The 23,962-nt window shown below is 44.8% G+C and overlaps 1 protein-coding gene across 1 annotated transcript; it reads left to right on the top strand.

Moving 5' to 3' along the window:
* Positions 1-985: 985 nt before the first annotated feature.
* pcsk1 (proprotein convertase subtilisin/kexin type 1) lies at positions 986-22,604 on the top strand. Its single transcript, XM_062554178.1, has 14 exons — positions 986-1,392; positions 2,787-2,891; positions 4,476-4,601; positions 8,935-9,081; positions 11,432-11,508; positions 14,591-14,679; positions 15,603-15,775; positions 16,043-16,255; positions 17,378-17,478; positions 18,035-18,268; positions 20,873-21,030; positions 21,272-21,405; positions 21,787-21,948; positions 22,117-22,604. The coding sequence occupies exons 1-14, from the start codon at positions 1,207-1,209 to the stop codon at positions 22,585-22,587; spliced, it is 2,376 nt and encodes a 791-aa protein (XP_062410162.1). The 5' UTR covers positions 986-1,206; the 3' UTR covers positions 22,588-22,604.
* Positions 22,605-23,962: the final 1,358 nt, after the last annotated feature.

The following is a 23,962-nucleotide window of genomic DNA, read 5'->3' as shown; positions in this document are numbered from 1 at the left end:
TCTTACATCTGTTAATGTTTGTTTCTCATGGATCACAATTATTTTCATGGATCACAATTCTTCATGGGTTGTTTTCTTGCCTCTTGGATTGCGTCAAGAGACTGCATGGCTGATCAGTTCTTAAAAAACAAAACAAAAACAAAAAACAATGCATTATGAAACTTTCAAACGATGAGTGATATGTGATTCTCGCTTTCAGATATCTCACCTTCATACATTGTGTAGCCAATAGATTACGACAGATTAATGAGTAAATGTAACGTAGATCGTTATACAGATAGGCGCTCAATCGAGTCTCTCTGTCCATGGTACTGAAACTGCAACTCAGTGACGTGGGTCCGGCCAACGCGTCACCAGAAGGAGGTGAGGCGAGAGCATCCTTAGAGATGCCTTTCTCGGAGGACAAAAAATGGATGAGACATAGCCTGTCTCTGTCTGAAGGTTGTTGTGGCACACCAACAAGGAACTGAGAACATACCATCAATCTAAGAAGGCCTATCCCTCATCACAACGTTTGTGATATTATGGAAATGGAAAACCATTCAGCAAGGTTCAGCAAGCGTCTCATATACCAAGGAAACACAGTTACAGCATATTGGCTACGGTTTGGGGTCGAGCCTCAGCAAAACCTTGCCTGCAAAGGACCCTGGAAGTTATTTTGCTGTGTATGACTCAATGTAGTGGCAATGGAGAATGTGAGATCCAGACCCAAAGAGGCATGTTTATCATACATTAATTCCAGTGCTCTGCTGTCTTCGTCGGAATAAGAAGGAGATTGTTATTTTTAGATGCACCCCTATCCCCCTCCCACCCTCTGCTATCCTCTCTACCCGCCCTCCGCCCCCTCGGGACCCGTGCCAACATCCTACCCCAGGTAGAATCGAAACTGACGTCAGACCCCTTCGTAGTTTGACGTGCGGTCGTCCCCACCCCTCCCCACGATTCGCTCCTCCGTGCATCTGAGAATTGTTTCATTACACGTAAACGCAGCTCAAGAATAGTCTCCTCACCTATAGATTAATTTAGGCGTAGAATAACCTACCAACGTTCGTGAGGAGCAACACACTAGACCACAAGATTGTAACGGATATTCTTACTATTTATTTGTTTCGTGTTTTTAGTGTTCTCCGCTGCTGTTTTGCCTTGTCCAGTCAGACACGTATAGAAATATATATATTTTTTCTCTATAGTAGCCAGATATCTGAGATGGAATTGAGATGTTGCGCCTTGATTATGAACAGTGTTCTTGCAGCTCTTTGTATTGCCGTGTCCGGGGTGAACGCCTTAGCGGCGAACAGACAGTACCTGAACGAGTGGGCTGTGGAGATCCCCGGGGGTGTCGATGCTGCCAGCTTAATCGCCAGAGAGCTCGACTACGAACTAATCAGACAGGTAGGCACGAGCAGGTCTCACGATCAAAATGCATTATGCTGCCGCTCCTGAACTAGCAATCTGGTGTCGATGATGGGTATGGCTTTCAACCTCTTGGCTTTATTCATGGACTGATGCACTTTGCATGTATGTGAAAGCCAGGAGATCAGGAGCCCTGTTGCCTCTAGCCCCGTTGCCAGGAAGTGTAGTTATCTTTTAATAATTGTGTTGTTTGCTTTAGTGTGTAAAAACTAAGAGGGCTTTACATTGATCTCTTAAAATGTTGGTTCATTTTATGATTAACCATGAACCATTTTATGAAAATGAACCGACCAGAGTTCAAATACATTCTCCTTAAACGAATGAGTCGCAGACTCCCGATTCCTGTTTATATCAGATAAAGATATCCTGCTTCTACTAGTGTGAGTAATATGCAGCGTTTTAAACATTACTTGTTACTTGGTCATGTCTTTATTTGATGTCTGAGTTGCACATGTTTTAAAACTGTCTGTAAGGAGTGTTAGTGCCTGAAAGTCAACATTAACATGTCTGGGTAGCCTACTATCAGCACAAGACTGGCTATTATATTAGTTTACTATAATGACGATTCTGCGCATAATGTGACGCCAAACAATGAGTAACAGGTGTTTCGGATGGGGGTATTCATGGGTTTCATCAGGTCCCTTTCCACAGGTGTATAAAATCAAGCATCTAGGTTATGAATGCAGACTGCATGGCGCTTGATTAATACACCTGTGGAAAGAGACCTGATAAAACCCATAAATAGCCTATGACTGGAAACGTAGAGGGTCCGTTTGTTGACCAAGCAGACCCTATGTAAACATTAATTAATTGCATCGGCGGAAGAATCCGGTCTGTGCACACTGTATTGCCATTGTTCACTTCCGATGTTGAACGTTTCCAATGAGGACTAGACATTTCACCTTCTTTTCTGAGTTATAAATGCATAACAGCATGCATTTAAAATGATATTACATACGTTTGAAGTAGGCTAATACCTTCCTTTGGTATTAAAATCCAAAATGTAGTTTTTGTATTGTATTTCTTTGAAATGATCTGAATCTGAAACCTATTGACTGCACATCACCCATAATAAATTGTGATATCATGGAAAGGTCAGCTCTAGAAATTCCATATTCCTTTTTATATTAATTTATAAGGTTTCCAGTTTTCCTTCAGTAAACCATGACCATCTTTAGCAACACATAGTCTAGATGATATTAATAATTAAATCACAGCTACAATATATTTACTGCAATTCTGGCATACTACCTGTGGCTGAAGAGTACAAATAAAGATAAAGAACCAGAGATATCTGGAGATATTTCAATGTATTTGGAATAGGTTAGGCAAAAACAATTTTGACATGGAGTGTAATTTGTTGTTCTCCACAGATTGGGGCGCTGGAAAATCTATATTTGTTCAAACACCGGAGTCATCCTAGCAGGGCCAAAAGAAGTGCCGACCATATAACAAAGAGGCTCGCCGAAGACGACCGGGTAAGATTTCCTGTTCATCCTATCTCTTCTGTCTGTCGCGTTTGTGTGTGTGTGTGTGTGTGTGTGTGAGAGAGAGAGAGCGAGAGCGAGAGAGAGAAAGTGTGTGTGTGTGTGTGTGTGTGTATGTGTGTGTGTGTGTGCAACCCCATTTCCAAAAAGTTGGAATTTAGTGTAGATTATTAATATAAACAAAATGTGATATTATGTAAATCCATATTTAGCTGCAAATAGGACATAGACAACATATAAAATGTTGAAATTGACTAATTGTAGCCTACTATTCCATGAAAACTACAATGCTCAATTTGAATTTGCGACACATCTCAAAAAAGTGGCAGCAGGGGCAACAGAATGCTGGGAATGTCTAATGCTAAAGAAAACAAAGGCGAGTATTTCACAACTAGTCAGGTTAACTGGCTCCATAGATTGTGATTGTGGCAGAGTCTGTCAGAAGTATACGGATGTATTAATCAATCTGTGAAAAACTGTTTGGGCAAGACAAGTAACACAACAATTTGGTGAATTTTCCTCATCTTTCCTCATCTTTCTCACATAATGTCTAGAGAAATCATTGTACACAAGAGACAGGGCTAGAAACAATATCAGATGGCTGTGATCTTTGGGGCCTCAGATGGCACTGCATTGCCTGGACTCAGGAAAGAAGTTTGATGATCCATCCACAAATGCTGGTTGACGCTACAATGCCAAGAAGAAACCATATTTAAACATGATCCAGAAATGCCGCTGTCATATCTGGGCCAAAGCTCCTGTACGATGGGCCACAGTGAGATGGATTCTGTATTTATCCTGTGTTTAGACTAATCAAAATGTTTAATCAAAGATCCTTCATTACTGACAAGATAGAGCAACATCATGCATCTCTATGGAAGCAAAATTCGAACAGTTCCTGTCTGCTTAAAGAGGTGTGTTGCAAAGACGTCATAGTGGGATATCGATCGGCAAGCAGTTCAGTTCAAATGTAACGTCACTTTCTAGGTCTGCTTAAAGGGGGATTTCGCCCCCCTCCACTTTGCGAAAACAGAACGCGGAAATGGGCGAACGTTTCCGCCTCTCGCTCCGCTTTAACCCTCTCTGGTTTAATTCTTTTTGGAAATCATGGATTCCGCATCCTTCGGCTAAAGACGAGAGGGACTATCCAACTTGTTATTAGTGCTCAGTAAAAAGGCAGGGTGCATTATAATGGCATAAGCAGCTTGCACATCTGGAGAGGCACTACTATATATGTGTGTGTGTGTGTGTGTGTGTGTGTGTGTGTGTGTGTGTGTGTGTGTGTGTGTGTGTGTGTGTGTGTGTGTGTGTGTGTGTGTGTCTGTGTGTGTCTGTGTGTGTCTGTGTGTGTCTGTGTGTCTGTCTGTGTCTGTTGTCAAGACTGAGGCCAACTCAATTTCCTTTCACCAAAAACACAAGTGCTCTCCGAGCTAGTGTTTACTTGCTTTCTAGTCAGCGCTGAGGTTGAAACCCATCCTATGTGTGTGGGCACAGTTATTATAATCTGTTTGCACATACGTAGGTAGGCTCATGTGTCATGTCTTTTGTGTGTGTGTGTGTGTGTGTGTGTCTCAGGTGACCTGGGCAGAGCAGCAGTATGAGAAGAGGCGGGCCAAGCGAGCGCCTCTGGGTCAGGAGTGTACGAGCTGCTCGGCGGATAAGCTCTTCAGCGACCCCATGTGGAACCAGCAGTGGTACCTGGTGAGTCCCCTGCCTGCACTGTGTGTGTGTGTGTGTGTGTGTGTGTGTGTGTGTGTGTGGGAGAGCCTAGTTTCTCCCTTCCCTTCTCTCTCTTGTTTTTTTTACTGGTGGCATCTCATTTGGGCAATCTTGGATTCAGAGATTTCTAGTTCCTGTGTTTTACAATCTTCTTCCTCTTCGTGTGTGTGTGTGTGTGTGTGTGTGTGTGTGTGTGCGTGCACTGCATGCGCGCGCGCAGTTGAATATTATGCAGAAAGCGGAAGCTGCAGTGTTTGCTAAAGGTTCTGTTTGAGAGACCAGAAAGCTCAAAGGAACATCTCTGTCCCAGATTTAGAGTTTCCACTTGTGCAGTGACTATTACACAGCCTATTTACTATACATAATGTGTGTTTGACATATTATTCTATGTTATGAAGCTGATAAGGGTTGTATCACAGTAGTCTAGTCGGACTAGTCTAGTCTAGTCTAGTCAACAGACTAGTCTGTCAGGATCAAGAGAGCTTTAGGACATGCTATGGTTCTGCATTACTCTGCATCAGTTTTTTACAATTATGGTCTTTGGGTTCATTGTGGCCTCAGATTGAATTAAGTCAAAAAAATAAGTGTGAGAGGTGTGTGTGTGTAAGAAAGAGAGAGAGAGAGAGAGCGAGAGAGAGCTAAAGCGTGTGTGTGTCGTGAAATTGGTTGCCTGAACCACATTCCCTGAAATACAGCAGCGCGTCTAAGGTCTGAGTCACCTGCGTTGGTCGAGCTTTATTTCATCCTGGCTGCTTTAGCCTCCCTAATGGAATTGCTCATAAATGCCCACTTGCCACACTCATCGGCCGCCGCTCTCATACTACTTAATCATGGCGTTGGCTCTACCTGCTGTGCACAGGGTTTTCGGAGACGTTCGACGTCACGGAGGCTTCTCTGAATCATGCTGTTGATCTGGCCTCTCAGATTTGTCCAGTTTGGCCTGGTTGTCGTTTTTTGTTCTGTAGTAAGAGGCGGAGAACCTGTGAGATTGAAATATAGATAGAGACAGTAAGGATGTCGGCTGATTAAACCAACTTGGTCCCTTAGAAGTGCAGCAAGTGAATGATCTTATAGCTGTGTGGTACAGGCTGGAGATAATAGATAGCGAGTGTGGGCGTGTTAATAATGATATCAACTATAGAGCCTTGTAGGCTCAATGGGAAAAAAAGCATTTAACAATTTGTCAAAACTAGACAGAAAATTGCATGCTCCAGAGGCTTTAAATATAGCCTTTTCACATGATCACGGTTGGCCCATTTGCCATAACTGTGCTGTGAGCCATGTCTTAATAAAAATGCATATTTCAGAAATTGAGCTGTCAGCCACAAGAACATCAGTCACAAAACATGTGACTAAAGATGTTTTACAGAAAATGAGCTCTATTTGACCAGATACTGGGGGGGGGGGGAATCTGTATATTGTTTCACTCACAGTTGAAAATGCTGGCAAAATAGGGATGACAGATAGTGTATGGGTAGACATGGATCATACCATTTTAAACGTCTTGAAAAAGTCAAATGTAGCTTTGCATTAATGATGTTTTCTAAACAAAGTTCGGGAGGAGCCCATAGGGTTGATTGACAGGCATCACTCATCCCACTTCCAGTCATGCAGTATAAAACCCTCCCTACTGTCCTTTACGTTATGCTGGAGTTGCAAAGCCTCCCACCTCCTCCCCTGCTCCTCCATTTCACTATTAGCTCTAAGCTCCAAATTACCCCTCATCCATAGGGGTGTTAGTGGACATCACTCGCATGTGATCTCCGCTAATGGCATCCCAGGACCACGGCCAGCTACCACGCCAAAACTTGCCCTTCTGCACTCACTTTAAGCAATCCAATGGTGAACTAGTGAAATCCAGGACTACAATCAAGTTGTGATTAATTAGAATGATTATGATTAGTTAGAATATATTTTAAACAAAATATTAAGCCACAATCACTAAATGTAATCATTTTGCTACATGTGAGACCAAATGAATGGGCTTAATGTATAAGTATCAGGACAGGCTGTAGTGCTACTTTTCACCTGAAGTAGTGGGCTGTCCTCATCTGGCACCAGACTCGCTATTTTACCACTCCGCTATATGAATCATAATTATTGATCATTTGAAGTAGTGTATTTGATACACTTTTAAAATGTCGGCTTAATATGTGATAATGACGCTGTACACCAGCTTAGTTTACTTTTTTTCACATCACCTTTAATAGAATGAGGAAATTGAAATACAATTCCTGAATTGTCTTGTCCTTGAGAGGGACGTACAGTCACAGTAAGCTGGAGCCCTCACACAATGTCAAGAGTCATGAACCTGAAGAGCCAACAGAATTTGTACAGACTTACATACACATGTATGTTCTCCCAACACACGTACAGTATACGTGTGTGTGTGTGTGTGTGTGTGTGTGTGTGTGTGTGTGTGTGTGTGTGTGTGTGTGTGTGTGTGTGTGTGTGTGTGTGTGTGTGTGTGTGTGTGTGTGTGTGTGTGTGTGTGTGTGTGTGTGTGTGTCTATACACGTGAGTATGTTTGTGTGTGTAGAAACGTGTGTGAGTGTGATTATTCTGCCCCTCCCTAGAACTAATCTCTCCTTGAAATAGAGATCGCAGCGATGACTCATTCTCCAGTGTGTGTGTGTGTGTGTGTGTGGGTGGGTGGGTGAGTGAAAGCGAGAGAAGTGAAGCCCTCCATTTTCTCCTTCTTTCCTTGTTCTCTCTCTCTCTCTCTCCCCTCCGTCCTCCGTCTCTCTCTTCCTCTCCATCTCCAGCTGATTAGCTAATTAAAATGCTAATGATAAGTGGAAGGGAGTTCTTCTCCACTCCACCACACTTACATGAATACTGCATGACACTTGCTAAACAAACCCGTGTGTGTGTGTGTGTGTGTGTGTGTGTGTGTGTGTGTGTGTGTGTGTGTGTGTGTGTGTGTGTGTGTGTGTGTGTGTGTGTGTGTGTGTGTGTGTGTGTGTGTGTGTGTGTGTGTGTGTGTGTGTGTGTGTGTGTGTGTGTGTGTGTGTGTGTTCAATCCATTGCCATCTGTGGCATTTCATTGTTTGGTTGTTGCCTTGTACACTTCGTAGTGTGCATTGAGTTCTGGATGCCACTATGACTTATTGGTTTCATTAAATGAATCTTATTTCACCATAATGATGTCATAATCTCCTTCATTGCAGTAGCTGAGCTGGGTTGTTGCAGTGTTCTCCACTTGTTTGTTTGTTTGTTTGTTTTTTGTCCAAGAAGTGCTTTGTTTTGATGAGTTTGGCCGATGCCCTGCATGGGGATCATTGGTACTTAGCCAGAGCCTGTAATCATGATGACTCTGAGATGCTGCTGATAGTAGCCTAGCTCACATTGCTGGAGGTCACAGGCCAATGTAGCTATGCATTTCATTATGTAAGCAGGGGGTTTCTCTATAGTTATAGCCTACATCGGGAATCAGATAAGGTAATACAGTATATCTTGAATTTAGTATTATGACAATTTTGGTTGTTGATTTTTACTAGAATTGTACAGAAGTTTTAGTCTCCTTTATTATTGTAATTTGCATAAGATTGTAATACTTTAAGTATGGTGACACATCAAGCCTCTAAATAGGCAAACAAGGACACCATATTGCATTGCAAAATGCATTGGGTTGCATTCAGATGTCATTATTTGGCAATTTCATTCTTTTCTGGTATTATTTGATGTTTCATGTGGTTTTGACTTTGTTTTAAGGGAGGGAGGAAAAAATGATGAGAGCTCCGTGAATCCAATGTTTTATTGTATACCAAAGAACTCAGTGGTCATTCAGTGGTGAGTCAAGTGTGCATCCTGATGACTTCCATCAGTAGGAGTGTGTCCTCCAGGGTGTCCACTCCTGTGGTGTAATCTACTGGCAGCAGCACTGGATTGGACAAGAGAGGTGTTATGCCCAGACAAAAGGCCTTTTTTATGTCCCATTACCGTCCTGACAATTAGAAAGGTCAAGCGTGCAGATTGCGTCCCCATGCATTCGACTGCATAGAGAGGCTAGACCTCGGTTGTGCTGTGGCAGTGATTGGATTCTGAAAAAGCGATGTTGACCCTCTTGCACAAGAAACACACAGAAACATCTTTGCTTTTTTGTCAAGACTCAGAGAGACATCTTGTTGTTCGGTAGCTCATTGTGTCCTATCGATCTGATCTGGCTCTGGATGATGTAATCGAATTACTTTATCTCCTTCTCCCTGTTTCCTTTCTCCGCTTAATTTTCTCTGCCCCTTCTCTCTCTCTCTCTCTCTTTCTCTCTCCCCATCTCTCACACTCATTTTCTCCCTTTCTGTGTCTGTCCTTCCAGCAAGACACGCGTACCTCTCCTTCCCTGCCCAAGCTTGACCTGCACGTGATTCCCGTGTGGAAGAAGGGCATCACGGGGAAGGGCGTGGTCATCACCGTGCTGGACGACGGGCTGGAGTGGAATCACACCGACATCTACCCCAACTACGTAAGTCCCCCGTCGTCAAGGCAACGCCCGCGGATACCATGCTGCTGAACGTATGCCTGTTCCCATGGCAACTCCAGCCCAACCACACACAATCACACATACTCACACTCTCACGCACACTCACACACACACACACACACACACACACACACACACACACACACACACACACACACACAGTCACAAATTAACCACAGACCATGCTGAGCACAATCCTTCACGGCACTTTGCGCAAGGCAGCCTAATGGAATATTAAAAACTTAAACCATTGAGAGCGATTCATCCTGTCAGTCTCATTGAGCGTCAGCACTCCAGTACTATTTTTGAACAACACTCGTATGATATGCACTCTACGTCTGAGTGTACTCGAGCTCTCTGTCATATTTTTGTTGTGTAGGAGGACGGGTTAACTAGATGAGGTTGAAGTGCTTTTACGCCAGCGAGGTTGCCCCAACATAATTCACGTCCAAGCACCATAGACCGGCCTTGGCAAGATAGCTCTGTTTATAAAACTCACTGCTGGGTATACACACACACACACACACACACACACACACACACACACACAGATGACATAAAGGAGGCAGAGATAGGACTTGCTGAGCACACACAGATGGAGCCGCTCTTGTTCACTGTGTAATTACAGCTCTCAATTAGAGAGCCCTTCATTAACCCACACACAAACACACAGCACACTTGGACACATGTGTACGCTCACTGAGGCAAACACTAGGCAAACACACTCATTAATACCAACTGCACCTTTCCACATTTCCAACATGTATTGTCGGTTACTTTCTGGAGTTTTAAATAGATAGATACTTTATTGATCCCCAAGGGGAAATTCAAGGTCCCAGACACCACACACAACATACACTACAATGTAAACAGGATGATAAAAAGCAAATCAACAAATCAACATGACTAAAAAGAACAAGTAAAATATACTAAAGATTGAAGATACAGTCTGTGTTCAGAAGTACAGAGCCCAGAGAGTCAAGTGAACTATGTACAGTAAGTGTCATGGTCATGTCATTTGATTGACACATCGGAGGATGCCTAGTGCCAGCATCGTTCCTCTGGACATGTGTCTGGCTCCACTGTGAACTCCATGTTTCCTACATAGCAAATGAGACAGGAATACCTGTTGTCTCACTGTGAAGGCCATATTAAGCAGTGCATCTATTCCTAATCTCCTTTTCAATTGTATATTGCATGTTGCCTGTGCCTGTTGGGGTGTCCACGACCATGGCTACCTTGACAGGGACAACAAGGCCGCACTCCCCCTCCAGACAACTGCATTACCTTATCCCACCCATATTTATTTGCAAATGTACATGCTGTATTTATTGTTATACATAGCTTTACTGCTCTTACAGTAATTTCCCACATACTGTATAAGCCGCATTGTGTATAAGCCGCAGGACAGTGTTTTATGCAAGTTAAAAGAAACAAAACACCATATTAACTGCCCCCCTGTATTAACCTCATAGCAGAAGAAATGTTGCAAAATCAATGTTTAAGCCGCGGCTAATAGTCGGGAAATTACGGTATTCTGTTCTTACTGTTCTGTATTTTCATTTTTATTCTTTTTATGTTATTGTTGAGTGTTGCAAAGATTAACCGGAGTCAAATTCCTTGTTTGTTTACGCAAACCTGGCCAATAAAGCTGATTCTGATTCTGATTCTGTTTAGAAAAGAGAGGGAGAGAAAGAAAGAGAAAGAGAGACCAAAGATGGCAGATGATAAAGAGGGAAAATGTAAGATGAAATACTGGACTTCTGCTCCAAATAGATGGCACTGATGGTATGACTCATCATTTATGCATTGACCCTAAGGGCAATATAATCATGATGGACCGTGTCCATGTACAGGAAGTGACTGTTTTCACTCGACCGCCGCTGTCGTCATAGCGATACTGACTCACCAGTATAAAACCTTTTCCATCACATCAGTTCCACAGAGTGCCTGAGTGAAGCATTTGTTTGAACGTAGATGAATGGGTTGATTAGGCCCCTGGCTTGAGATTTCACACACGAGCAAATGGGATATTTTCCTCAGCCATATCTGTAATAGTTTAGGCTGGGATGGTTTGTCTTGTATGCTCCTATACAATATCTGCTAATCCTGTTAATCTTAACTGTATCTTAACTAAGCTAACTGCTTATTTGATGTACTATTCCAGTCTCTTACAGTTTAGTTTCTGTTCCCTTAGATCTGTTTCCTTTACCCAATGCCAAATCTTCCCTTTGATGCAGAGTTTCTTCCATTTGCCTTCTGCATAACGCTAACATTGAAAAACACCTGATGCTAACTTCATGCATCTCTCCCCTCTCTGCCTTCCTCATAGGATCCAGCAGCAAGCTATGACTTCAATGACAATGACCCCGACCCCTTCCCTCGCTACGACTCCACCAATGAAAATAAGTAAGTTGCTCATTCTATTTATGTAGTTATTGCCCATTTAACGAACGAGGGACTTAGGGGTAGGTGGGGTGGTTATGTAAAGGGATGTTGTCCGTTATTGTTACATCAATTCCAGTTGTCATATACCACTGAATGCAGTCTGTAACAACATTTTAGGCTTTTCATAAAACGTCAGTTGAGAGTTTTTAAGATTTCCCCCTAAGCTTTTGGCTGAGAGATGCCATCAGCATTGGTATTAAGTCATCATCCTGCTTACACACTCAGGGTCTGTGCAGTAAATTGTTGTCCACCGGTTGGAGCCATACAGGCTGTGTTTGTGTATGTGTGTGTGTGTGTGTGTGTGTGTGTGTGTGTGTGTGTGTGTAGTAGTAGTAGTATTCAGCGTTTCTGATAATATCAGGAGCTCTGCAGAAGGATGTTAGGCGGCTGTGTTTGTGAAGGTCAGGGCATCGACATTTTGTTACATTTGTGTACACATGTTCAGTAGTGTCATCATGCCATGACATTTCTAATGTAGGCTATTCAGCATTTTTGCACATGATTTTTTACTCAAAGCATTGGACCGAATGATGTATATACAGTATGTACACATAAATATATGAAAGGTCCTTGTGAAATACATAGAAGTGTCATGACTATAATGTGTTAGATTGTATAGATACTGCACATTTCACTGATATTTATTAGGTATTACCAGTGACATAATGAATACTGTATAATGTCCGCAACACTGCCATTTGCTCCCATTTAATGTTTGCTCCCATTTAATGATTTTTTAAACATTAAATGGGACCAAATAGCAGTGTTGCGGACATTATATTCTTTTTATTGAAGCTACTTTCCATTTGTCCTGCACCTTTAAGGTGGGATGTGCACACAGCTACTCTTTTTGTATTACCAGTGACCCATCAACATGTGTCCCTGGGGAACCGTGTGTCCTGTTTTTGGTAGTGTAGCGTTGGGAGATTCTGTCTCTGTCTGGGTTTGCGTCACTGGTGATGCAGGGGAGAAGATGCCATTTATAGATACAGACTTCTCTCTGAAACTCCTCAAAGACACAGGATCAACACTTTAGACTTTTCATCACTCCTCGCAGCTGCTGCTGGACCCACGTTGACATGTGTTGGAATTGATAGAAATGGACAGACTCTAAACCGATCGAGACAGCACAAGGGAGACGGGGATTTGAAGGATATGGAGAGTGACACACAAAAAAATGTGTTAAATGGAGGCGGAATTAGAGAGGGGGGGGGGACATGAGCACGGTAGCTGCATGCTAAAAGGTCTGCTTTCCATGCACATGGCTGTGTAATCCACTTCCGTCCTGTTGCTTGCTCCTAGTGATTGCATAACATGCTCAGAATTGAACTCAGCAGCCCAAACTAGCATCCTAAACTCAGAGGCAGACACATTACTCCCCATCTCAAAGTGGGTCCATCTGTAGTCAGCGTCTAATTCTAGCCAACAGACGACATTATGTAATATATTTTCCCGTTATATTACTTTGTTGGTAAAAGAATCCTTATTTTCCTGCTTTTACTAGTCTAACTCAATTATAAAATGTCTGTGAGGCTGAAAGGAAATTGAGTGGTACTAGTGGGGAAAAAAGAAAACAAGATGTGGACCATCGCAGCAGAGACTAGAAAATACACACGTTCTCTATATGACCGTATGGATTAAATGTTAGTCAGTGAACAAGAATAGACTAGAATATGAGGGAGATTCAGGAGCGTAATGTGAGAAACAGCAGTGCATCCACACATAACAGGGAAAAACATCAGGAAAAGAGACTGTGGACACGCCGCGCACAAAACAGTGGAATAACAAGACGTGCAGCCAGACACAAACCGATAGAGACAGAGCCGTCAGACGAGCTACACGGTGGAGCGTCGGGAGAGAGCGGCGGCTCGGGAGAGGTGGTGCGGGCGGAGGGCCAGTGCGTCAGGAGGACACGTGGAGCACACACACTGCGCAATGCAACAATTATTTCAGAGCCACGGCGGCGAGGAAAAACACTCATTAATTTCTCTCCTCTGCACTCTCCCTCACTCTTGTTCTCCCTTGTTTTCCCTCTCTCTCTCTTTCTCTCTCTCTCTCTGTCTCTCTCTCTATGTCTTTCTCTCTCTCTCTTTCCATCTCTCTCTCTTTCTGTCTGTCGTGTTTCTTTCTCTCTCAGACAAAGCCTTTCATTGGATGACTCACTCCCTGCCAGCTGTGCTGGCTGTGGTTTCAAACACTGATACACACACACACACACACACACACACACCCTTCTTCATCTCTGCCTTTGTGTTGGTCCACTCGTTAGTTATCAGAGCTGGGTACGAGCTTGTGTGTAATCGCCTGTGCCATACAGACTCATTTATATTTCAGTGGAGACTGGGGAGAGAGATCAGTCTATGAAGGCCTGTCATTACTGCAGCTTTCAACAACAGACACCCTCACAAGCACACAATACTATCAAACAAGACAGTCAAGTGGTTCACTGTGTGTGTGTGTGTGTGTGTGTGTGTGTGTGTGTGTGTGTGTGTGTGTGTGTGTGTGTGTGTGTGTGTGTGTGTTTCTGAGAGGTGTATTTGCATAGGTTGTCTCAGCTTTTTATATTTAGTTGTATCAATTATTTAGAGGCTACATTTTAGACTAATGGTTTAAATTTGAGCCATCATAATAGATAGAAAAGATTCGGTCAAGATTATCAGTATTGTTACTGTAATGATTGTCTTCTTGTAAATCATGCTTTATCATTCATTTGGTGAGCTGTTATGGGTGAGACTGAGAGTGGGCACAAGAAGGAAGTGTATCACGTCTGTTCTCAGCGGCCCTGTGGTTTTAGTCAGAGCTCCTCATCAGGAGCATCATGTGTAGAGCGCAGCAGATGAGTTGTGCTGGCTCTTTAATGGCTCTCTCTTTCTGTCTGGATTATCTGTTGGGAAATATCCTTATCTGCTGTATACTCAGTGAGCTCATCTGTTTATGATCTCTCTCTGTCTGTGTCTGTCTCTGTCTCTGTCTGCCTCTCTCTCTCTCTCTCTCTCTCTCTCTCTCTCTGTCTCTCTCTCTCTCTCTCTCTCGCTCTCTCTAGGCATGGTACTAGATGTGCTGGGGAAATTGCCATGCAGGCTGACAACAACAAATGTGGAGTCGGGATCGCATACAATTCCAAGGTTGGAGGTAAGCAGACACATTACAGTGTGTGTGTGTGTGTGTGTGTGTGTGTGTGTGTGTGTGTGTGTGTGTGTGTGTGTGTGTGTATGTGCTACATACCACGAGTGAATGAGTGTGTGTATGTGTGTGTGTGTCTGTGTGTGTGTCTGTGTGTGTGTGAGAGAGAGAGAGTTAGAGAGAGAGGTTGAAGGGTTAATCGTGGAATAATTGAGGGTAATGGTGGAAACATGGACCTTTAATTGAATTCTGAGAACTGAGAAAGGTAGACCTGTTGTTCCTACTCTTATCAGATTGAGGTTAATTTTTATGGATGAGAGTGGTGCGAGAGGAAGGGTTGCCTGACTTTTAGCTGCAGGTAATTACATAATTTCCCAAATCTTTTACACCATCTCCCCTATGCTCCGGTCTGTTTTGAACACCTCTAACACAATTTACATAATTGAATCATCAACATTAACATCAACATGTCATTAAGCAGAGGCTGTGGTTCACAGTGACTCAGAATGTATCATTTCAAAGCAATGTTCCTCTTTACTGTATGTACTGTAAGAAGACGTGGAATACCCCTTAAATGGCTACCAAATCACATTTAGCTTTTTTTGTGTACATCATTCTAAAAGATGCAGCATTTCACTTAAAGGCTCCTTATACTCGCCATTCCCGACCTGTCGTGCGACAAAGTTACGTCACAGGGAGCGCTGTAACCGTTTATACTTGCGTGTGGTGGTCGCGACACTATTTTCAGTATTATCCTGAACAGAGGTAGCGCTGTTGTGAAATGGCTATTGCTACAGTACCTACTTTAGCAGTAGCAACTTGCTACTCAGACTTTGAGTGCTGCTCTTCACAGCTGAGGGACAAAACCATGTAGTTCCTTAGCTACAGGACTTGCGTTAACCGTTGTCGTTTTTTCCCGTCTCTCCGTGCAGGGATCCGGATGCTGGACGGAATCGTGACGGACGCCATCGAGGCCAGTTCCATCGGCTTCAACCCCAACCACGTGCACATCTACAGCGCCAGCTGGGGCCCCAATGATGACGGCAAGACCGTCGAGGGGCCCGGCCGGCTCGCCCAGAAGGCCTTTGAGTACGGCATCCAGAAGGTACGGGCGGAGAAACCTGGAGAATAAGCATCACACATACACACACACACACACACACACATCGGGAGATAAGTAGAGACAAAATAGATAGAGTGAAAAACCTAGAAACAGAAACTACATCAATAATAGGGTTGATTAACCAAGTGAAATTTGTTAATATATATTTCACCTGTGTTTTATGAATGTGTGTGTGTGTGTGTGTGTGTGTGTGTGTGTGTGTGTGTGTGTGTGTGTGTGTGTGTTTGTTTGTGTGTGTGTCCGTTTCAGGGCCGAAATGGGAAGGGGTCCATCTTTGTGTGGGCCTCTGGTAACGGCGGTCGCCAGGGCGATAACTGTGACTGCGACGGCTACACTGACAGCATCTTCACCATCTCCATCAGCAGCGCCTCCCAGCAGGGCCTGTCGCCGTGGTACGCCGAGAAGTGCTCGTCCACCCTGGCCACCGCCTACAGCAGCGGAGACTACACCGACCAGAGGATCGTGAGTTCAGCCGTCACTCTTCAGACGTCACTCTCATCACGCTCAGTCATATGCTTTGGGTGTTGGGCTGTTTTTCTGTCCCCATCACTTATTGTCTGTCTCTGTCTGTCTGTCTGCCTGTCTATCTCTGTCTCTCTCTTTCTCTCTCTGTCTCAGTCTGTCTCTCTCTCTCTCTCTCTCTCTCTCTCTGTCTCGGTCTGTCTGTCTGTCTGTCTCTCCCACTCCCTCTTTCTCTCTACTCCATCCCATCTCCCTCCATTTCTCCCGTACAGCTTTCCATTGGCTACTGTCCCACGACTACTCTACCATGCAGTCTTTGATTGCTTCTATTGATTTCCTTGAAAAGCCTCTGTCTCTCGTGCCATCTCACCCACTCTGCCAGGTCCTTTCCCTCCTTCTCTTGTTTACCACCAGTCTGTGGCAGTCTATGATGGCTCCATAAGCTCCGTCTATTCATCTCTCAATGTCTCCCTCTCTCATAAACATCCCCCGCCCCCCGTCTGTCTGTCTGTCTGGGTGAGGCGAGAAACAGTCCAGCAGACTCACTCTCCCAGGCTCGTCCCATAAACTTTATACGCCATGAAATTTACACCACGTAAAAAATTGCCCCCTTGCTTGTCTTGCTGTCACCGCGCTCGGTAAGAACAGCGGGGCTAAAATAAGCACCAGGCACGACTCGGGCAGCTCTGAGTCGTGTCTGACGGGCGCTGACTAGACGATGCCATCGATCCCTGGCATTTGTGCGGATGTGACTCAGTGCTGTCTGTCCATCATCTCGGTCCTTTTCCTGTCATCGGGTCAGCCCACTTTGACTCATGTTTGACTGTGTTGGCTGTTTCACAACTTGCACTGTATATTATATAAAATCAAGCCTATAATGATAAAGTATATCATTATTATCAAATACATATTGTATATGTGCATTAATTTGTGTCACGTTAGTGTTCGTATTTCACATGTGCGTATACTGACTGAAGATGTGTGAATCAGTTAGTTTTGGTCTGTTTCACACAAGAGTGTGTGTGATTCATACACAGGAGTACACGGTGCTGCCATGTTGCTGAGTCACGTGTGGTGTTGCTCTGTGCTAATTCATCTCTCTCTCTCTCACTCTCTCTGCAGACGAGCGCTGATTTGCACAACGAGTGCACGGAGACGCACACGGGCACGTCTGCCTCCGCCCCGCTGGCTGCTGGGATATTCGCCCTGGCGCTCGAGCAGAAGTATGTCCATGCTCGTCCATCTGCAGTGTACCGCCACACCTGACCTGACCTTCCATTTGGTCCCAATTCTAATAGCCGACTAGCCTGGCTAGCGCCTACCACTTCTCAAATGAGACGTGGTCTGGCAACCAGACGTTCATTTTCTATCAAATGCGTCTGTGCATAGCTCATCATCATCTTGCTTTCCCCCCTGTTCTGTGATTGGTCCCCCATCTCAGGCAAAAATTAGGGCGGTAGTTTCCAGACTGCCTTAGCAGCGTGAATGAAATCGCGCGCAAGGCAGCATGGGAACACCCAAGCTCTAGTCACATCTAATAGTAATAGTTATAGTTCTTATGTAGCACTTACTATAGTCATCGTTATTTAATGTTTAGTAGTCATAGTCATTATTATAGGACATAGTATAGTTGTTGTTATTTAGTGTGTATATATAAAGTTATGGGGTTAAATAATAACAATAATAATAATAATAACACATTTTATGTATAATGCACTTTACATCAAATCAATGATCTCAAAGTGCTAAATAAAAACATTCAACCTCTTCACACCACAGTCCGGAACTCACCTGGAGAGACCTGCAGCACATCGTGGTGTGGACATCGGAGTTCGACCCGCTGGCCAATAACCCAGGCTGGAAGAGGAACGGGGCCGGCCTCATGGTCAACAGCAGGTTCGGGTTCGGCCTCCTGAACGCCAAAGCCCTGGTGGACCTGGCCGACCCGGCCACTTGGAAGCACGTGCCGGAGAAGACGCAGTGCATCGTCAGGGATGAGACCTTCCAGCCCAGGTGTGTGTGTGTGTGTGTGTGTGTGTGTGTGGGAGAGAAAGAGAGACAAGTCATCCATATGAATTAATGAATGAATGAATGAGAGAGGGTGTGTATAGATTATTGGATTAGTGCTTTATTTTTTTTTAATTCATTTTGGCTCACATATCTGACCTAGATAGAAAACCTGCACAGGTTGTCCCATGCCCTGTATTCTACTGCATGAACACCATGTACAACACAATGTACAGTACAACACCGTGTTCACATTTAGGGGCTGCAGCTTTGATCTGGAGATTGGAACTAGCAGTTCTTCCTTCCCTCTGGCAGAAGAAACACGTTGTTCAATACTGATTTGTCATTCAGTTATTTATTCAATCGCTAGTTTATTGAAGTTTGAATGTGTCTGCAATAGTATTTGTGGAATATTTTTTTTACATTTTCCAGTAATGCAGTCCAGCTGCAGCCAGACATTTCAAGAAACCCAAGGGTGTAATCTCATTAAGTGAAGACCACCATTACACACTAATGTAGGAAATGCAGACATTCTTGTAAATACCATTTGTACAGAATGCAGGCTTACAGCCAGACCAGGCACGCCAGAGCTACACACATAACAATAAATATGCACCAAACACACACACACACACACACACACACACACACACATGCATAACACGCACACACATGCAAGATAAACTCCTCAACTCTTTTTTGCCATCTGCTGCTATGCATGTTAATGCAGTATCATTCATACTAGCAAATGATCTGTACGGATTTGCTGTGTGTGTGTATTTGTGTATGTGCATGTGTGTGTGTGTGTGTGTGCCCATCCTAAGTCTCTGTTTTCCTTGTCGGTGATGAGCGAGGAGAGATGAGATTTGGGTGCATGTATTGATGTAAGACGCACCACCCGCTGTGCACTGCAGCCGATGAGCTGGTGTTGTGGATGTCTAAAAACCCTCTGATGCACCACAAGGTCATGAACCCGACAGATCTGCCTTTTATTTAAAGCTGCGTGTTACAACGGGCTTTTCACAGAAACACATTGGGCGATTTTGTCATTCTTGGTTCGCTGTACTTTTGAAAAATGCTATAGTTTTTTTTCTGAGTTGAATCTGGATCAAACCAGAACAGTTATGAGTGTGAACCAGTCAACTAGTCTATAACTGCTGATTTGAGACTAGCCAAGCACCTCGTCACGCCTTCAGATTTCAGATGGCTCGACATTTCAACTTATACATATCTACAGTTGCAGCAAAACATTGTTTATGCATGACAGGAGTAGGCTACATGCAATATGCATTATACAATAAGATAAACGACACAGATGCTCGTTTATCTTTATATCAATATTCACCTACACTTTTTCAGTGTGACGGTGAGTGTGAACACATGAGGTGATTGCTGCCATTTGTGAATGTCTTATTTGGTGATTCAGTGCTATGACTAACTGAGTGAATGAGTGCACCTGAGCAGATGGGTGTTCTCCCCTGTGGGATTAAATAATCCGGTGGTCTGCTTCAGGAAAATCTGCTAAAGCAGGAAGCGCATCATAAACCCATTCTCTAGAAAGCCACCACAGATGTAAGCATTAGTAGTAGTAGTCATTTCACCATATCCATTTACCGGAATCGTTCAGCTTTTTAAACTTAAATTAAATTCCTAAACTTCGGATCCTAAACACATACTAAAATCAACAGCAATGGAACACTAGCAAGGATGCAATTAAGCCACACGTTGCTGGAAATGATGTAACCTAATTCACAAAATGAAAATGAAATGATTTTAATCTGAGCATGAGAGCCCATGGTGGAGAGCGGAAACGTCCCGTTTCTTCCACTGGACTAATACCAGACTAATCAGCGCTGGCCCGTTAATCTCCCGCCGTCATTGTCATTTGTGATGAGACACCGGCGAGCGTCCGCGCCACCGTGAGAGCGAGCATCACCTGGCTCAGGAGTGGTCCGTCGGCCGGTCGGTTGGTTGGTTGGTTGGTCGGTCACCGTCACATGTCGAGGGGCCGTGTCCACGCCTGGTTTGTGGATAGTAGATGCTGCGTTTTTCCTATTTAATCCACCGGGATTATTAATCCGGCACTCGGGAGGTTCGGAAGTGTACGCTCCATTCATGTCTGTGGGATTAACTCCTAAACAGCTCAGGCGGCAGCGAGCGCGTGAGGGCAGCCCCCCCTCATCAGCACATGAGCCCCGTGGCAACAGTGTTCCTGTTCGGTCACCTGTGAATGAGTGGACAGACTAGATCAGGGATCATTTACATGGAGCGATGAGGCGGAAGTAGCGTTAGCCGCATGTTCCTTGTTCCATGCATGATGGATGGGGTCACCACACAAATATGACGCAGGGTAAAACTCTCACCCACAAACACTGACTTCACCCTGTATTGTCTTATGTGTGTTGTCATTGTTTGTTGTGGACACACCTGCCATTTAACTTTTTTTCCCCACTGTGTGGTTTGTACTTGCCATTGCCAATGCTATTGTTGTTGACATACCAGAGCACAGGATAAGCATCTCATGACTTACGGTAGTTCTCCAGAAGAATTTGCATAATTAAAAACACATGATCTTCCTGTCTGTGTGTGTGTGTGTGTGTGTGTGTTCAGACCCCTGAAGGCAGCTGGCGAGATCACCATCGAGATCCCCTCTAAGGGGTGTGCTGGTCAGGAGAACGCTGTGACCTCACTGGAGCATGTGCAGCTGGAGGCCAGCATCGAGTACACCAGGAGAGGAGACCTGCACATCACACTCACCTCCCCATCAGGTACACACACACACACACACACACACACACACACAGAGATAGAGAGAGACACAAACACAACACACACACACAAACACATGCACACACACACACACAGAGATGGAGAGACACACACACACACACACACACACAGATGGAGAGACACACACACACACACACATACTCACACACACACACACGTACACACACACACACACACACACACACACACACTGACAGAGGTTTTTTTTAATATGTGCAGGCACCACCACAGTGCTGTTGGCAGAGCGCGAGAGAGACACGTCCACTAACGGCTTCCGAAACTGGGACTTCATGTCGGTCCACACCTGGGGAGAAGACCCCTCCGGCACCTGGACCCTCAAGATCACAGACACCGTGAGTCTCCTCTCCCCCCCTCCCCCTCAACATGGGAATGGGAGCAACTCTCATTCCTTCCTCCTTCATGTCTCTGTGGCCACCATGTTCCTTTCATATGACTTTCATCCAGCCTGCCTCTAAGCCCCTCTCCATCTGTGTCCACTGACTCCTGAATATTTGATGGTCTGCCATTGTGTTTCTCTCTGCCTGTGTACATCACTCTGCCCTGCACTGCACTGCACTCAGTCATTCATCTCACAGAACCAGCCGGGTCTTTTCACTGGCATGGTACAGCAATAAGCCTCACTTGTCGCTCACTCTCTCTCTCTCTCTCTCTCCTCTCTGTCCTTCTCTCTCTCTCTCTTTCTGTCTCTCTTTCTCCCTCCTTCTCTCTCTCAGTCTGGTCGTATGGAGAATGAAGGGCAGATAGTGAGCTGGAAGTTGATCCTCCACGGAACCTCCGAGCGTCCGGATCATATGAAGAAGCAGAGGGTCTACACGCCTTACAACGCCGTCCAGAATGACCGCCGTGGTGTGGAGCACATGGAGGCCATGATGCAGGTGTGTGTGTGTGTGTGTGTGTGTGTGTGTGTGTACTATTATATGAATGGCTAATTATTACAGTATAAACTTATAATTAATATAAACTAAGGACATACAATAAACATGTACAAGGTACATGCTGTTGAGCTGTTGAATTAAGTGCTAAGTACTTTTTCTCCCTTTTAGGAAACCCCAACGCTGAAGCCTGTCCAGAAGGCGCCCCCTGCCCCAGAATCACCTCCCTCTCCCACCCCTGAGAAGAAGTCACCTCCCTCTTCTTCCTCCTCCTCCTCCTCCCCCAACACCTCCTCCTTGGCTCTCCTGCGCCTCCTGCAGTCGGCCTTCAACCGGCAGAGTCCCGCCGTCCCGCCTCAGCCCCCCGCCGCCTCCTCCACCCGCGCCCAGCAGAGGGAGGAAGCGAGGGAGCGCGAGATACAGAAGGAGAAGGAGAGAGCGAGGGAGAGGGAGAGGGAGAGGGAGCGGATCCCCGAGCAGAAGTTCTACCAGGCGCTGGAGCGGCTCAAGCAGCAGCGGGAGCCTGAGGAGAGCCTGTACCGCGACTACAGCGAGCGCTTCTACGGCAACCAGCCCTACCGGCACCGCGACGACCGCCTCCTCCAGGCCCTGTACGACATGCTGACAGACAACTCACAGTGAGGAGGAGGAGCAGGAGGAGAGGAGAGGAGGAGGAGGAGGAGGAGGAGGAGAGGGAGAAACGAGGGGAAGGGTGGGGGGAGGGAGGGAGGGAGGAAGGATGGGAAGTGAGTGGGGGCTTGATATGAAGAATTCACAGAAAGAAGGATGGAAGGAATGGGTTCTAGGAAGAAAGAGAGAGAGTACGAGGGATGGCAGGAGTGAGAGGCGGATGGAGAGGAAGATGAGGTGAGAAGTTCTGGGGGAGTTGAGTGTATGCTGGAAGGAGGAGAGGAGGGAGGAGGAGAGGAGGTGTTGGTGAGGAGAATGACTCAGGGAATGGGGGGAAGAGAGAGAGAGAATGACCAGTATGATGGAGAGATGAGAGAGAGATGACAAGAGGAAATGCTACCATCAGGAAGATAAGAGTTAAGTGATGATGCAAGGACGAGGAAGTAGGCCTGGGCAATAAATCACTGGCCCATTCGGACACACCGACAGCCTATTTGAGGCTAGGATGTTGTTTTAATGTTTGGTATTACATAAGAGTATATCCTCTTAAGATTTAATAGTCTTTGCTGAGAAACGGACACTTGATTTTTGGCACTGTGTTTTAATTAAGCACTGGCCACTAGGGGTCAGTAAAACTATGTCTCTTTGCACAGGATCGTTTCATCTGCAAAACAAAAATATAATCAAATAAATGCATTTGAAATAGTTGACTGTGGCTATTATTGCCCTTTGGTGGCTGACTGGTTAAATCCACTTCAACCAAAATGTATATGAAATAGCCATATACATGGAATTATGTCAAAACAATGTTCACCGCATGTAATGTATAAACATACCCGAATATGAAACAGGACTATTGCTCAGGCCTGCAAATGGGGCTTCAGGATAGAGGGGGAAATAGTCAGAGAGTGGTGAGATAAACTAAATGAGTCCAAGTGAAAAGAGAGAGGAGATAACTGGTGGAAGAGGATAAGCACGGCAGGATGGAGGGTTGAAAAAAATAAATTAAAAAGAGAGAGGCGAGGAGGAGTGGGATTGGTGGAAGGAGAAGCTGTCACACTTCCAAACAGGTCATTTTCTGCACCTCCGATTCCAGCCCACAGCATTCCGGCCTGTCAGTATGAATGTGTCTGTCTGCCAGCCGTTCTGTCTCTCTATCACAGTCTGTGGACAACACATAGCCTGCATCCTGTAATTTGTGAAGGGGAAGCTATCCACAAAATCCAATGTCTCAAGATTTCTAGCCACCCAAACGTTTGACCCTATACTGACAAGGTCATTGTTAAGATAGTTTGTGGCTATTTTGCCAGCTGTAAACAAAATGTGTTGTCGGACCATATAGAGATCTATTTAGCAAGCACAGCATAGCATTACTTTGAGAATCTTT

Source organism: Sardina pilchardus, chromosome 14 (genome assembly GCF_963854185.1).
Source record: "Sardina pilchardus chromosome 14, fSarPil1.1, whole genome shotgun sequence".
NCBI classification, from domain to species: domain Eukaryota; kingdom Metazoa; phylum Chordata; class Actinopteri; order Clupeiformes; family Clupeidae; genus Sardina; species Sardina pilchardus.
This window is presented reverse-complemented; position numbering and strand designations above follow the sequence as displayed.

What these genes read in the sequence shown, in the direction of transcription:
- pcsk1 (XM_062554178.1), top strand. Translation starts at nt 1,207, where the DNA reads ATGGAATTGAGATGTTGCGCCTTGATTATGAACAGTGTTCTTGCAGCT. An exon ending in GCCCTGGCGCTCGAGCAGAA is followed by an intron (nt 17,479 to 18,034) that starts GTATGTCCATGC and finishes TTCACACCACAG; the next exon opens with TCCGGAACTCACCTGGAGAG. An exon ending in CCCTCAAGATCACAGACACC is followed by an intron (nt 21,406 to 21,786) that starts GTGAGTCTCCTC and finishes TCTCTCTCTCAG; the next exon opens with TCTGGTCGTATGGAGAATGA.